At 36.8% G+C, this 15,783-nt stretch overlaps 2 protein-coding genes across 2 annotated transcripts in view; one reads left to right on the forward strand and one right to left on the reverse strand.

Moving 5' to 3' along the window:
* LOC117223275 (uncharacterized) overlaps positions 1-11,619 on the reverse strand; it is a 212,750-nt gene extending 201,131 nt beyond the window's left edge. The window contains exon 1 of the mRNA XM_076522331.1: positions 11,133-11,619. Coding sequence (XP_076378446.1) covers positions 11,133-11,261 — 129 coding nt within the window. The 5' untranslated portion in view covers positions 11,262-11,619. The remainder of the gene's footprint in view (positions 1-11,132) is intronic.
* A 594-nt stretch (positions 11,620-12,213) lies between these two features.
* The window catches only part of Col4a1 (Collagen type IV alpha 1), a 69,736-nt gene continuing 66,166 nt past the window's right edge, over positions 12,214-15,783 (forward strand). Inside the window, exons 1-2 of the mRNA XM_033475493.2 lie at positions 12,214-12,564; positions 14,016-14,058. Of these exons, the coding sequence (XP_033331384.2) occupies positions 12,545-12,564; positions 14,016-14,058 (63 nt within the window). The 5' untranslated portion in view covers positions 12,214-12,544. The remainder of the gene's footprint in view (positions 12,565-14,015; positions 14,059-15,783) is intronic.

Raw genomic sequence — 15,783 nt, forward strand, 5'->3', positions numbered from 1 at the left:
ATGTAAGTGTACCCTTTCGTTAGATTACTAATTTGAAACGCATAATACAAAATATTACGTGAAAGTGATATTTTTAAGAAAAACGCTGTTCACCTCTACTTTAGAACGTCTGAAGAATATTTACTAATTTTTCGGACTCGAAATAACATGTAGTTTAACCGTGACAGCCGTTTTAATTTTCTGGTATGCATGACACCTCATGTGTACCATATGAAATCTTCATGCAAGGTGTACAGTGAAGATTAACGAATGATTTGCAAAACTGATTTAATAATAAATAATTGCGTTAAGGGACGTAAAGGATTTGTTTATTAGAGAAATATTCGGACACTCTTCGAGATTGAATAACTTCTAAAAATTCGTTCAAATAACTTGAAGTTCTATTAATTGCAGCTTCGATAAAATTCCAAATCGTTCGGTCCAATTTTTAACCCTTTGCACTCGAAACTATTTTAATTCCAAAATGAAGACATATGTTTCAACCTACAGTATTTCTATTTGGTATGATTATTTTCATTTCATACATATGAAATTGAACGTGTATGTTTATTGACAATGTTTATTTGACAATTTATCGAATACAGACAAATTTAATATTGTAAAAATTCTTTTGAAAATAGTATAGCAATTTTTAGCGTCGTCTCAGAGTCGCCACATGAATGCAAAGGGTTAACAAATTATTTCGTTCTAAATGATGTGTGAGATCAGTTCCGTGTAGCATTGTAGATGATGACTAGATTGTGGATCTTATAGAATTTGTGACAAAAATGGGCATAACAAAAGTAGGTAACACATCAGATGCATTGAAAAATGTCATCACACTACTTTAAATGTATTAAAATTAATATTAAATAAATATTAATAATTAATATTAATAAATAATTAAATAGAAGAAAAAATACATTTTTATTTAACTCCTGTTTTGCGCAATTGATGCAGATTACTTTTATTTTGTATAGAGATCCGCAATCTAGTGATGACTCGGAGCGCGGCTGTGCCGCGACTGTTTATAAAAAAGAAAGAGCAGAAGCGGACTAGTAGTTCGAAACGCGTTGCAGCGAATGGTATTTCCAGGTCGGTAGACGGTGAAAGTATCACTCGTTGGCCGTGTCCAAAGGATCGTAGGACTGAAAACTTCTTCCCTATTTTTACCCGACTTCCCCTGCAGCCTCGTGGGCGGAGCAAGCTTACGTATTTAGCGATGTGAAATTCAGGTGAGAGTATAAATCAGGAAGTTGCGTGGCTATGAACATTTTGGAAACATGGGAAATGTAAATATCGAAGGAAGATCGTATGAATTACGCTACAATGCCGGCGTGGGTGTCATGTGGACATTCCGAAGCCAGATCAGGTGTAAAATATGTTCCTGCAACACATGCAAATTCCACGTGTCGAACTGATCGCTTCACACAATTCGTTGAATGCGTTCGAATAAATTTTTTGATCCACGACGAAAATCTGGTTCACCGCCCAAATTTTGAATCGATAATTTATCGACACTTCCCATTTAAATAAATTGCAAAGTATATTAGTCGTTGAAGCAGTGAATCACAATAAAGCGAAGCTGTAAAATATTGTTTCAAGTTGAGAAGTTTTAATGAAAGTGTGTTAATAGAACTATTTTCTACACGACAATGTTACTGAATATAAAAACTGAAAATGTCACTATTTTCAGAAAAAAAACTGTATCTGAGAATCTATCGCTTTTCTGAAAAATTTATACTATTTCCAGTGAAACTGAATATTTGATTATTAAATCAAAATGGAACTCCAAGATAAAAATGTACATGAAATAGTGTCGAATAAAAGTCTGCAGTACACTTTTGTTCTTTAGGTTAGCAAAATTTATGCACAATTAATAACAAAAATTAGTACAATTATACAGGATATTATAGGTAGAGAAGGCCACCTAAATATTTCTGTTATTTTTGGAGATATAGAAAAACTTACATTTATAATACAGCAGTAATAAGTTATTTGCAGTTAGAGAATTTTCAACGATTTCAAGATCACCTTCACTTTTTTAATTAGAATAATATATCTTTTTATACATTAATTGATACAGATCTACATTTTCTATTAAAAAAGTACTGATCTAGGTATATCGAAAAGTTATCAGTTTAGCAGATATTTTAACTATAATTTTGTGGATTTTTAATGCGGATTTTGTTATGCCAAATGATGCATGTATGTGCATTAAGGTTTTTACAATTCGTAAATGTACTTTCATCGGAAATTAACTCTAAATACCTGCTAAATTAATACCATTTACGCGACCACTATTATTAACATCGTAACAATGAATTCGATGTGCGCCATAAAATTCAGAGATATTTATTGAAATTAAACATTGAAAAATTTGTTTTGGTGTTTGCAAACCAAGACCAATTCGTAGCGGCAAGGCCGAATAATAATAGTGTAACTTTGAATTTAAATGGACAAGTTTTCAGTGAATAAAATGCGAAACACAATGGTACGTAAATGTTTGTCTTATTAAACGCAGGGTTGTTTCGAATGACATCCTCGCATAGCGATTGTCTCCGAGCGACAACAGGAAAAGTTTATCGTTATCAGAAGTAGACTCCTCCTATAGAGGAACCCCAACCTACATATTCTAGACAAAGTTGTAAAAAAAATGTTTCGTAATATTTCTCATTCAAAGGAAACGCCTAATTTTATCTTTAACATTTTCATCGGAACAATGCATAACTGACGCATAGCGATATTTGAAACGACTTCCCTCCGTTTTAAAAGTTTTATTCGACTTCCTTTCAAAAATTAATGAAAACGTTGTCAATATATAACATAATAACAGCTTTGACAATTAGACTATTAGACTCAAATAGCGAAAATCAAACGGATATAAAATTTGTTTTCTGAATCATTTTGATTAGTTGCATTCCGCATGTTCATTTGAAAACATTAAATCAAAATATTTCGAAAGAAATATATTTTTGAGAAAAATGTTAAATACAAAAGTTACTCGATTTCAAGGCGGAAATACAACTATTTTATAACAGGTTTTACGTGCCCAAAACACGAAGATTCAAAACAATAAACTATCGCTTTTCCTAAGGAAAAATGATATTTTTTAAATGAAAATAATATTTGAAAAGTTTTATGAGTAAACAATTTGTTTCATACAAATGTTTATTCATTTTTCGCGCAGAATAAAAATCTGTAAATAAAAATATAGGTTTCTATTTTTATAAAAACGAAGTTACCTTCTAATAATCTTCAACGCGATCAACAACAAAAAACAAACAAAATGATTGCATTTCTCAAAATTGAACAACTTTCGTTTCGTTTAACATTTTTCATAAAAATGTATTGTTTTCGAGATATTTCGATTTATAGTTTTCAAATGACCACCCTGTATAACAAACTATTATTTGTGTAAAAATATTCTACAATCGCAAGTTAGATTGAAATGACTGAAAATTTAGCTATTACTGTGATCCATACATACATATAGTACATGTGTAATTAAATGAGACGGTTCCAATCGTTTGAATGAATTGCTTATTGGTTATAGACGTTCTAAAATAGAGGTGAACAGCGTTTTTCTTAAAAATATCACTTTTACGTAGTTAAAAATATCCGAAAAGTTCACGCTTCGTGACTTGTTCAATACTTCGAACGCGGCTTTTGAGTCCGACCCGACCTTCTGTCAAAACCTCCTGCTGCGGGGTCTCGAACTTCGCGCCGTCACCTCTCATTGGTCAGTGTTTTTCGTTAATAACTCGTAAACAAAGCCGCAGATTGCATTTTCGCAAAGGAAAAAGTTACTTAGAATGACCTCAGTTACCCCATATTTCCGTATTGCGAGACATTTTTGGGACACCCTGTATAATGTAGCGATGACGAAGCGGATAATTTTCTCTTTCACGCATAATTTAGTAATAACGACCCACATGAACGAATGTTTAGCCAGAACTGTATCGCGTGTCTCGGATGCAGGTTTTCTCGACTAGTCAAGGTGAGGTAATTTCATATGTATTATGCTCTCTCAGATAGTTCCGTTCAATACTTTTGGAAAATGTCAGAGGCTTTACCTATCTAAACCTGTTGTTCAATATCAGAGTTTCCTTTTATTCTATTTTATAACGATGAGGATTGTAATAATTTCCTATTATCGGAATCTTTATAAAGTGAGTTTTGGTTAGTATTTGTACAGCGATCAATTTATATAAGGAACTTGTACATTGGTGGGCAAAATGATAAGGCACTTCAAGATTTTTGGGTATGAACTTTTGTACATATACATGAAAAATAAATACACAATAAAATAAGGTAGTAGTTTTGAAATAATATATTAAGAAATTAAATAAATCGTTCGATCCATTTGTTATTTATAAAAAAAAAATTAAATTTTGTGTGGATAAAATGCTAAGGCACTTTAAATATAAAATAAAAAAAGCATTAAAATGAAATAAAATTACATAGCCTGTTTAAATTTTATTAATGTGTGGACTCCTTTATGTTATACCACTTCAATCATTTTCTATACAGATTCCTTATACATATACTCCTGATCCAAGATTTCTCAAGCTTTTAAAATAGCAGATTTTAATTTGAACACTGTACATTCTCGATAATGCTTAGGCCAATTTGAAATCTTTACATTTTCCGTTTCAAAATAATTTTTTTCTATGCGAGCGATATACACAGCTGCATTAGCTGTATAGAAATTGTTAAATAAATTATAGCTACGTGATATTAAAATATTTGCGATTTCTATAAGAATAATAATTAATATTTTAAAACTCAACAAGAGCATGTGCGTAAAAAATACATTTATTTATTTATTAAATACTCTAATCTAGTGATCTAAACTAGTGATCTGTGTAAATATAAAATAATCGCTATTTTCTATTTAAAACACGCATTATTGTATACAATTTATTGTATACAAAATACATATCTACCAAGTATAGAGTTTTTAATATAATTGTTACTTAAAACTGATTGCTTAAGAATGCAAGTACCTTCTACTTTTGACATAAAATTGTTCTTAAAGAGTACTACAGAAATCGAAACGTTAGTTCTTAAATATTGAATAACATGAAAACATTATATAATATTTTTGTCGAAAATAGTTCTTGTTCAAATAGTTCCTGCACACACAGTATATGCATATTAACTTAGTATGTTAGCTCTCCAAAACAGTTTATTATTTTAATGAGATAATCAATTACTATATTTTGTATTAAGTGTTTAAACAAGTTCTATTAATGAATTTAATAGTAATTTTATAGATGATATACTATCGATTATAATTTTCGTACATGCTATAGAATGTCTTGTAAATATACGTATATATATATATATATATATATATGTACATAAAAATCTATATTTAGAACGTTGTTAAAAATTTGAGACATTGTCAAATAAACGGCTTCGGTAGAAATTGACTCAATTTTCGTAGATAAATTCAAACAATAGTAAATGCAGAAAAATAGATGTAATAGAGAACGTACTGGTAGATATCCTCTTTTCTCGGTAACCAAGCCATTGTACCAAAACATACTGATCCCCAAAAAGGTCCAGCATCCTTCACACCGTCCGGTGAAAGCACCTAATCTTTCGTCTACGCGTGCACAATTACAAGCGGACAGATTTATACCTTGGACTGTGGCGCTGGTCAAAAACATTTCTTCTAAGCGTACCGAGAAAGTGGATGCTGACCTGACTCCCTATTCAACAATTTCTCACGATTCTGAATGACTGCTGTATTTATAGTATAGCAGACCACTGTCAGCGGCCGAAACGGAGCAAAAAAGGTGCCTAAACCTTTTGACCCAGCGTTTACGCCGTCCCCATCCCTTCCATCGCCAGCCATTCCCTAAACCGTTCTTTCCTTTCATGTTTCCGCGAAGGGTGCGCACCTCTGTTCGGGCATCGAAATCGCCGACGCGACTGTTTACTGGGTGACTTCAACGGAATAAGATGTTATGTGCTGATATGATACGAACGGAGGCGCGATAACATAGCGTAAATACATTCGAGGTTCGATTACTTTCGTCTCTTCTAGCAATTACGTGCAGTTAGGTAGATAAAGAAATCGACTTTCCAATGAGCCAAACCTCGTGTAAAGCGCGATTGAAATTTTCAACACGGTTTTCAAAGTAATTGAATTGCAATTTCGGTACAGTGATTTCGAACAAAATTCTAAATTACTTGTAACAGAATCTTTTTGTTACGATTGTCACATCTTTTATATTCACATGAAAGCCACGCGATATTTTTATGATCGCAATAGTATTTTCAGTTCAAATATAATTGGAATTCTAGAAAATAGAAATCTTTTAATATATAATGTGTTGACTACTAATATTGATCTTCTATTCTCAAGTTTTATTGATTTAGGCCAATGTTGACGAAATATATTCACTATCGCAGGCATCCGTTTCAAAAATCTGTTTCATTCTCCGATAAAATGTGAAAAATATTCTTTTAAAACTACATTGTTTCATAGGGCAATAGCAGCATGTACATTAATAACCATTGTTATTAATGGATCTTATTGATAACTTAATAATTTACATCTTATTGATAATTTAATAATTTACTGATAGATTTCTATGCAAAAATAATTGAAAATATACATTTAAATGAATGCGTGACTCGACATCGTATATTACATTGTAGTAATAATAAGTATTGTCACAATATGTACTGCTATTGAATTAGATTTAATTAAAGGAGGAATCCAAATTAATTTGAATTTGGCAGATATGAATTAGATGTATAGTCATACGTATGATTATACATCTAATTTATTTCCCATAACGTTTTCATAATATGTTTACGTATATGCTTATTTTCATTTCTGCCAAATTCAAATCAATTTGAATTTCTTCTATGATTAAATCTAACTCAATAGTAGCATTATGACAATATTTATTATTATTACAATGTAATATACGACGTTGAGTCACGTATTTCTATTCATACGTATTATTTAGAATCATACATCTAATGATTATATATCCAATTTATTTCTCATAACGTCATTATAATGATATCATGTTTATGTATATGCTTGAATCGAATGTCTGTGCTGTTAAAGTTCTTCTATGCAGACGTTCATTCAGAAGTCAATGGTACTCGTGTTCTTAATAACTATATTCTCGTGTGTGCTGAGCTAAGTGTTGTGCGTTCAGCGCATGTATATTGACGTAGCATCTAAATATAAAGGGTGCAATTACCTTCGAACTACTTTATGACCAACACATAAGCATCACGAGTAATAGCTGTGTGATTTTTCAATATATTTTCAATGTACCGTGCAAATAAACTGAGAATTTTATAATAAAAACGATCATAGACGATTGCAATTTTTCGTAAAATTTTAGCTACTAAATAAAATTAAATGATAATTTCGTATTTGTTATATATGAATAATTTGCGACCATATAAACGTTAAAATTAGGATTTAGGTGCTACATCTTTAAATTTCAGCTAAAAATACTACCACAATGTATTTGTATACATAGAAACGTTAAACTGTGATTGCTATAATTAGCAGGAAAGAAAAAAAACTATAAGTTCTTCGAACATAATTTACACCACTTAAAATATACCTGTTACTTTCAAAAATGAGCTTCTACAAAATACAAACTGGAAAATGCCAACGAGTAGAAACAGAAATATTTGAAAAAAATGCATAAATTGCATAGGAGATGGAACAAATAAGAGATAGTGAATTTACATTGTTACTAATTTTCGCAGTTCAAAATGTATTTCGAAATGAAAATATTATTTATCGAGACATTTGATACTTACGTAGGAACGAGTCGAAAATTACAAAGTTCTAATATCTGTTCTCAAAGAAATGTGAATTACTTGTGAAACCAACAAAATATTTTTGTGCAAACTTTTATCCAATTGGAGAAGTATTTTGGTGTACTTTGGAGTAAATCTAATTATAACCGGGGAAAAGTGATTTATGCGATGAAAGTGAACACATTTTCTATACTATAAAATTTCAGTAACTGCAAATTTGTAGAACGCGAGAAGTATTTGAATAAATAAATAAACGAACAGAAAGAATGTCCATGCAAAAGTGATTTGAGTGCTTCATTTCAGTTCAGTAAGAACTATTCGGTCAAAGAAAATTAATACGCCGTCGTGTCATCGTAGAAAATGATAGGAGCCTCACCCACTATATCAACAAACTTGGTGACAAAACAATTGACTCTAGTTTGGTTCCAGCAATCACTAATCGCTGAAATTTGTATGACATCATAATGGCGTCAGCAATGGTTGTGTTGTTAATAAATTTTAATGCGGCTGGCAAAAACGTATTACAAACATCGAAGTAAAATTCACGAGAGTAATATAATGTAAATATGGTACTGATTCGTTGATGGACTGCGAATCATTATACAGAATACAAATTGTCTAAATTAATTGTAAGAAACATAATTTAAATAAAAATAACTTTTTCTCTTTTAATAATTGTAATAAGTTTAAAATGATGTAAAAATATTCCCAAATACTTCTAATGTCTTTACAGTTTTGTAATTGGCCTATTCATTGTTTGTTATAGATTTTGTTATGGATGATATAATCATTGATTATAACTACAGAAAGTTAAACAATAGGCGCATATGTATATATATATATATATATATATAGACGTATATATTAGATATCTTATTGAAATGTAACCTCTTAGCATTCAACTAAAACGGCTTCGATACCAAACGTGCACCCAGCCCGAGAAACTGACGACGAATGTGTTCCAGCACTTTCTAATGTGCCAAGGTATAATATGCATTTTAAAACTCCGAATTTGTTTTTCAGTTTTATATCTAATGAAAATATCAACGGTGTCGATAAACAATCACAAATATCATTAATAATATTAATACTGTGTTGTAATTCACGTAAATTAATTTGGACGTCGTTGTATTAAATCACAAAGTACAACCTGATATTTGGAGAATTCTAAATTTTTCTAAAACAATATTTTCTTTATATCTCGTAACTGGATATATATTGGATATATATTAAAATAATGTATCATAACTATGGAGGCTATTATCGAAACAAATGCCGGTAGTGAGCGCGTTAAGGAAGTTCGTATCTTTGTACTCTTCTTTCTAAAAACAAATATTATAGTTCGCGAGCAAATAATGGATTTCTTATCGGTACGCCTCATTTACCGAGTGTCGGAGTGTAGTACTTTACAGAATAAATAATTTTCTGTGCGAAACAAGATGAAAATTTTCAGCGAGGATTTAAATTAATAATCCATATATTATATTATAGAACTATACATTATGCTATAATTATAGACCTATATATATAGAACTATATATTATATTATAATTATAGAACTATATATTATACTATATTATAATTATATAGAGAACTATATATTATATTATATTATAATTATAGAGAACTATATATTATACTATATTATAATTATATATATATAGAGAACTATATATTATATTATATTATAATTATAGAGAACTATATATTATATTATATTATAATTATAGAACTATATATTATATTATATTCTCGGATTATGAAACTCATTCCGCGAAAATTTTAAACAGAGATACGTCTTGGCGAATGATTCAAAACGAATGATAACACGCAAATATGATATGACGTATAAATATCACGTTTGGGAAATAACTGATACACATCATTGAGTTCATTCATCGTCCGTTGTTCAACCAAATGCATTTATAAATATATGCTATCTAAACGTTTTCAAATATCAAAGGATGCCATTTCTTTCTTTGTGTTGCAAAATTAAAACAAAGAGCGATGATTGTCGAATGGACGAATAAGAAACGTTGAACAAACGGTAATAGAATGCAGAAATAAATGCCAAAAGTAAAAAAATATAATTGTTGTTTTCTTAATTTGATAAAATTCTGTTGAAAAAACATCTATTGAAACATCGAAAATCTAAATAATGTTCCGTATAATTTTAGTGACGAATTTAATATTCGTTATTGTTGAAGACGTTGAAATGTTCACTGAAAATGATATTCGAATCATTCCTGAAACAATAAATCTCCGCCCGTGTCGAAAATTCTGTCTTATAGGGCGATAAACGTGAGATTTTGGGTTTCCAGTGCGTGATACGATCGGAACATTGAACGTAGATCAACGGTGAACACATATAGCCGGCGCGCGGCACGGCGGCGTTCCCACGCGTGTCGTGTGGGCACGAGCCACGAATTGCCGTTCGCATTACGTTCCTGAAAGCGGTGGAACGATGAGCGTTGCTCCAGATGCTCGCGACATTATCTCGTCTTTTAACAAATTGTCCTCACCTACGTTCATAAAACATGCCCACATCCGACGGGCATTCAATGATCGATTTCTCGGTCTGTCGGTGTTCGGAACATGAATGAAATCCGCGGATGCATATTCAGAATGACAGCGATAACAACGTCTCGGCAATCTACCGGAAGTACTGCCGGTGAGTTGGTTTGGAGAACTTCTCGCATGCCAACTTTAATCAAGCGCGTTCCGGGCAGAGAAAATTTTCACGATAACTGGAGTGGAGAGAGTTCTCTCTCTCTCTCTCTCTCTTTCTTCCGCACGCGTTCTCTTTCCCTCTCTCTCTTTTTCGCGCGCGCTCTGTATCTCAATGCTCCCTTTCTCTCTCTCTCTCTCTCTCTCTCTCTCTCTCTCTCTCTCTCTCTCTCCATGCGTTCGCTTTTATAATTCATACATAATTCGGTAACTCGATTACCAAACGAATCGTCTTTTCCTATCAACGCTCGTCGGATAATGGTTTCGTATAAAACTGTATTTCGTATCATCGGACTAAACGCGTGTCAAAGTTGCGCAACGGTTCGTTGAAACGAGTTCGTAAACAGAGCAACGCGAGATCGAAATGAATTATAAAAATATCTAGAGTCGCGAAACCGGGCAGCGCCGACACCATAGAAACCGGCGAGACGAAACCGAGAAACACTTTCTTGTTCGCGACGATTTTTCAACGACGACAATGTCAACGACGACGACGACGTTATTTCGTGTTCACTGAAGAAACGAGGGAACCGCGATCCGACAATGCCATGAGTTCGCGTTGTTGGTCTACGAACGAGCGGTACGCGACTGTGAAATTCGAAGGAGTCACTCACCACAGCCTCGGTGACCGGTATCCACGTGACGACCAGTAGGGCAAGGACGCAGGTGACTCGCAGGACAACCGGGAACGGACGCGGCCTGCAGGTTGCAGCGGTTGACGTTGCCGCGGCCCTAGGCCGCATTGTGTCGTCCGGTACTCCTCCTCCTCCTCCGCCGTCTCGTCGTATGCAGGTCCGTGGTTGCTCCGAGCCGTTTACCTGTGCGGCGGCAGCCCTTAAGGTGAGGCGGCGCCGATCGGTCTCGTATCGTTCGAACGGTGACACGCTCGTGTCCCGCGTCTGGTCTCGTTGCTTGTGGTTGGAAAACGATGGATGCGGATTGCGTGTTGCGTATTGCGGATGCGGCGATGGCTGGTCGGCCAGCCTGTCGACGCAGCGCGTGTCGAAGGGCCAGACAGACGGCGGCGGCGGCCCGGTTGGCCCGTCCTCCCGATCGGTCGCTGCTTCACCCAGCCAGACGGCCAAAGTCGGTGGCGGAGGAGGCGCTCTTCTCTCTTCTCCTCTTCGCGATGCTGTATCCTTGCGCGCCGTAGCGCACCGAGCGTCGCGGTGGCGGGTAGATCCTCCCCTCTCGCTCTGCTCCGAGCTCTCTGCTCTCTGCTCTTTGCTCTCTGCTCTCCGGTTCGTCGGGTTCGCTTGGATCGCTCGGTTCGCTCTCGGTTCTCGCTCTCGGTTCGCTCGGTTCGCTCGGTTCCCGCTCGTTTCGCTCGATTCGGCCGAGTCGTGGAGAGACCTACACCGCGATCGGCATCGGCTGAGGCCGTGGAACAGTCCTCGTGCGACGCGCGACCGAGCTCGCCTCGACCCGGTCACCAGTCCTCTCCTCCTCCTCCTCCACCTCTTTTTCCTCTTTTACCTCCCTCCTTCTTCCGCGACTTCTTCCTCTTCTTCTCCGGTTCTTCTCTTCTTACTTCCCTCTCCAGCCGCCCGCTGACTCTTCTTTCCTTCCTCCACCTCCCTTCCTCGCTCCTTCGAGGCTTCTCCCTCTGTCCTTCCTTCTTGCGCCCTGTCGCCTATGGTATCTTCTGGTCCCGCAGTTGGCGGAGACAGGCTGGAGAGTTCGATTCTCTGGCCGCGACTGGAGAGAGAGCAGCGGGGGAGGCAGGACGACGGACAGTGTGCGCGCGTGTCTGTGGACAGCACGGGATCTCGCGGAACCGAGAGAAGCCTCTCTCTCCCGATCCCTTCGGCGGAGGAATTCTAGCTGGCGTGGCTCGGCGGCCGCCTCCACCTTCCTTCCCTCCACCCGACGTTCATTCAGAGCCCTCCCTGGATGGGATGGTCCACACACCACGTCTACTCGGTACCGGGTTCCCCGCGATATTTTGTGACTGCCTGTCCGTGCGGTGCTCGTGTTAGCCTGACTCCTCGGCTCCCTAGGCCCGTCGCGGAATAGGGAGGTCGACATGACCCGGTTGGGATTGCGGTGAGTTCCGATACATCTTGCTCTTATAAGCTTTCTTCTCTGCATGTTTCTCTTCTTCCCATCCGCTTTTCCTCTTTTCCACCTTTCTCTCTTCTCCCGTGTTCCTCTATTCCGTGCCTGTCCACGTTCGTCTCGGTCTCTTCTTCTTCCCAGCGTGCTCCGTTGGTTCGTCAACCTGTTGTGTTACGTCAACGATCTGTATATTGCGCGGCGACACGTGCGTTCGGTGAACGGTGTGCAACTTGCTTGTTGTGCTTCCTTCTCGACGCGGCGTGCAGTCGCGTTCTTCCCATAATCCCCGGCTGGGATCTATCCTCCTCGTCATTGAATAAAGTAGCGGTTTTCCGTACGTTACGCCGCGCTTTTTCAAGCGATAATTCCAGCCGGGCGCTTTCGCGTTCTGTCTCCCGTTTCTTCCTCGTGCCGCCAACGCGGCTTTTTATTTCATTCTTAACTTCGCCTGTGCGCGGTCGCCCTCCGTGCACGCGCCACAAGTGTTTCCACGACAGACGGAGGGGGGCACTTTCAACCCCTGCTACGTTCCGTCGGAACGACGAGTGAACCTTAAGGACGGAGGGACCCGTCTGTTTACGACCGATTATCCTTCGTTTACGGCATGGCCGTCCCTTTTTTTTTCGTTCGCCACGTGATTTCGGTCTCGTCGGCTCGATAAATACCTTATCGCGTTTCTGGATAACCGAATACCGAGAATTATGAAATTCTTACGAGATTTTCTGACCTATTTATAGAAAATTATGCTACAGAAAAAAAGATAAAACTTCCGCGTCCTCCGACCCCGTTGCTCCATTTTCTTTTTTTCATGTATAATCTTCTTGTTTCGCTTTTCGATGCTTGTTTCAAGACTGTCTTTGTCCGTATTATAAAGTGCCTGAGGTCACACGGAAGGTGAGGTCACTATATAATACATAGATTTATGTTACAATGAATGCCCGTACAGATAAAGTTCGCGACGCTATAGATTTCAGGGAGTGTTATGGTTAGCTCTTCATCGACAGATTACATTCTTCGACGAATGCTTCGATCGCCGATAAATCGACTAACATTATCGAATTTCCGGTAATGGAAATGTTGACGTTTCTTAATTTCGCTGCCGCTATTATAAGGTCACGATCGCTCTTAACACATTGCGCACGGATCGCGAAAATTCTAATGTTTTCCGTTCTAGAGCTCGCGACCAATCACGAGAATTCTCGAACTTTCATCGTTGTCATTCGGAGTGCCTTAAAAATTTATGTAAAACCTTTCTTGTACTCGTTCGCAAATAACATAGCTGGCTACTGGGTAAAAATAGTAATAAAACCACTGGTCCGCAATGCGTTAATTTGGAAAAAATACTGAAATTCATTTTTCTACGATCTCCGCATATCCACATTTTGACACATGATACTTCTAAATGTAATTAACGCTTTTTCTTATGTTTCTTCTCGCAGATTCGTCGCATCCGCAATTTTCCTGGCCGGGATTGTCAATGGGGTATGTACATCTTTTTTTTACGCTTTAATACTTCGTTTATCACGTCGCGAATCATGAAAGACAAATTAAAAGTAGCGCGAAAGACGAAAGAACGATCATTTCACAATGTATAAGGAAATATTTTGAAAAGCAACGCAAACAAATTTTTTGTTCATTTGTCAAGCTTGTTGACAATAATAGTTTTTGTTCGACACGGAAATATTTTGCCACCAAGTCTCGAAATTTACGCACTTGCGCGTCGCATACTAATACGTATTAGCGAAATGTTCTTTACTTTTAAACTATAAATTGTTTGCTTAGATACCTCAAACGCGTAAAGAGAACAATCGTTATTTAAGAACAAATTTTGAACTAACTGCCGCTAAATCAAAGCATATAAAAAATTTGGATCTGGCTATCAATCGTTACTAGTGAACGAAATTCAACGAATGCTTATATGCACTTCGAAAAATAATTTCTATGTGAGCGATTCCGCGAGGACTATAAATATCAATGAAACAAAAATTTCATAACGATACGTGTGGGCAGTTGCAGCAGCGACAAGCGTCTGAAATCCGCGATCCAATCATCATCGTTCACACGCTACGTTGCACGACCGATCAATTTGTTAAAAGGTGTGTGCAATTTAACGCGTTCGATTTAGTGCCGCGATTCATTCATGGATTCACGCGTTCGCGAGTGCATCCACGTGCCCGCTATGATTGCGCTGTACCGGCTGCTAGCCAAGAACTTGGTTGGATCGAGAGGATCGCGTTTCGATCGCAACGGGCCGTGTGATTCCGCGGCGCGTGCGATTCGGTTCGGCCTTCCCCTCGCGCATTGTGCGAAACACGAACACGAACATGAACGCGAATGTGCGCGAGGAGTCGGTGGAACCGCGAAGGCGAGAAAACTCCTATGAAGGCCGTTAGCTAACTCTGTCAGCTCCCACTGAACAGAGTGCCGCGCACGACTCGCGACACTGTCGATCGTCCGCGCGATTAGATCATCTGGAACGTCGTTATTTCTGCGTTGCGACGAGATGATGATCCGGGAGGCGCGTGGGATTTCAAACGATTTTCGCGATCGTCAGGATATCGGTATACAAACACAATGGAACGTAATATGCAGTCGGTCAAAAGAGTTTGAAACGCAATAACTTTTTTAAAACTGCACTAAATGACTTGAATTTTGTTTCGATGATAGCGGAACTAGTATGCTAGACAATGATTGAAATGCTTTTTCTTTTTAAAATTTTGCTATTACTTGGAATGACAGGAAAATATAAAAATCTCGAGCCTATAACGAAAAGTTTAAAAAATGTCTTTCGTAAATTTCGATAACTTATATGCATGCTGAAATCGGTTTAGTCAGAGTCTCCTAACTAACTGATATCGTAAATTAAGTTATCGTAATTTTGTCTAGTAAAAGTTAATTGAACAACAATATCCGTTATAAGTACTTGTTTTCTTCAAATATCGTGGATGGGTAATTCGAATCGATTTGACTGATTTTTCGTATAAATTGAAAAAATAAATACATTTTTGAAATATCTTAAATAAATTCTTAATCGCAATTAAATTGTGTGTGGAAATTAAATTAATTTTTTGCTACAATATTTGAACCGATTCAGATTATTTGATAAAATTCTGTTTGGAATGTAACCGACTAACTAAGCTGTATAACATAATAATTACATTTGAAAATAATTGAAGTTTTATCCAAAGTATAAACCACAAGTTGTCC

The sequence above is a fragment of the Megalopta genalis genome, chromosome 5, assembly GCF_051020955.1.
Source record: "Megalopta genalis isolate 19385.01 chromosome 5, iyMegGena1_principal, whole genome shotgun sequence".
In the NCBI taxonomy this organism is placed as follows: domain Eukaryota; kingdom Metazoa; phylum Arthropoda; class Insecta; order Hymenoptera; family Halictidae; genus Megalopta; species Megalopta genalis.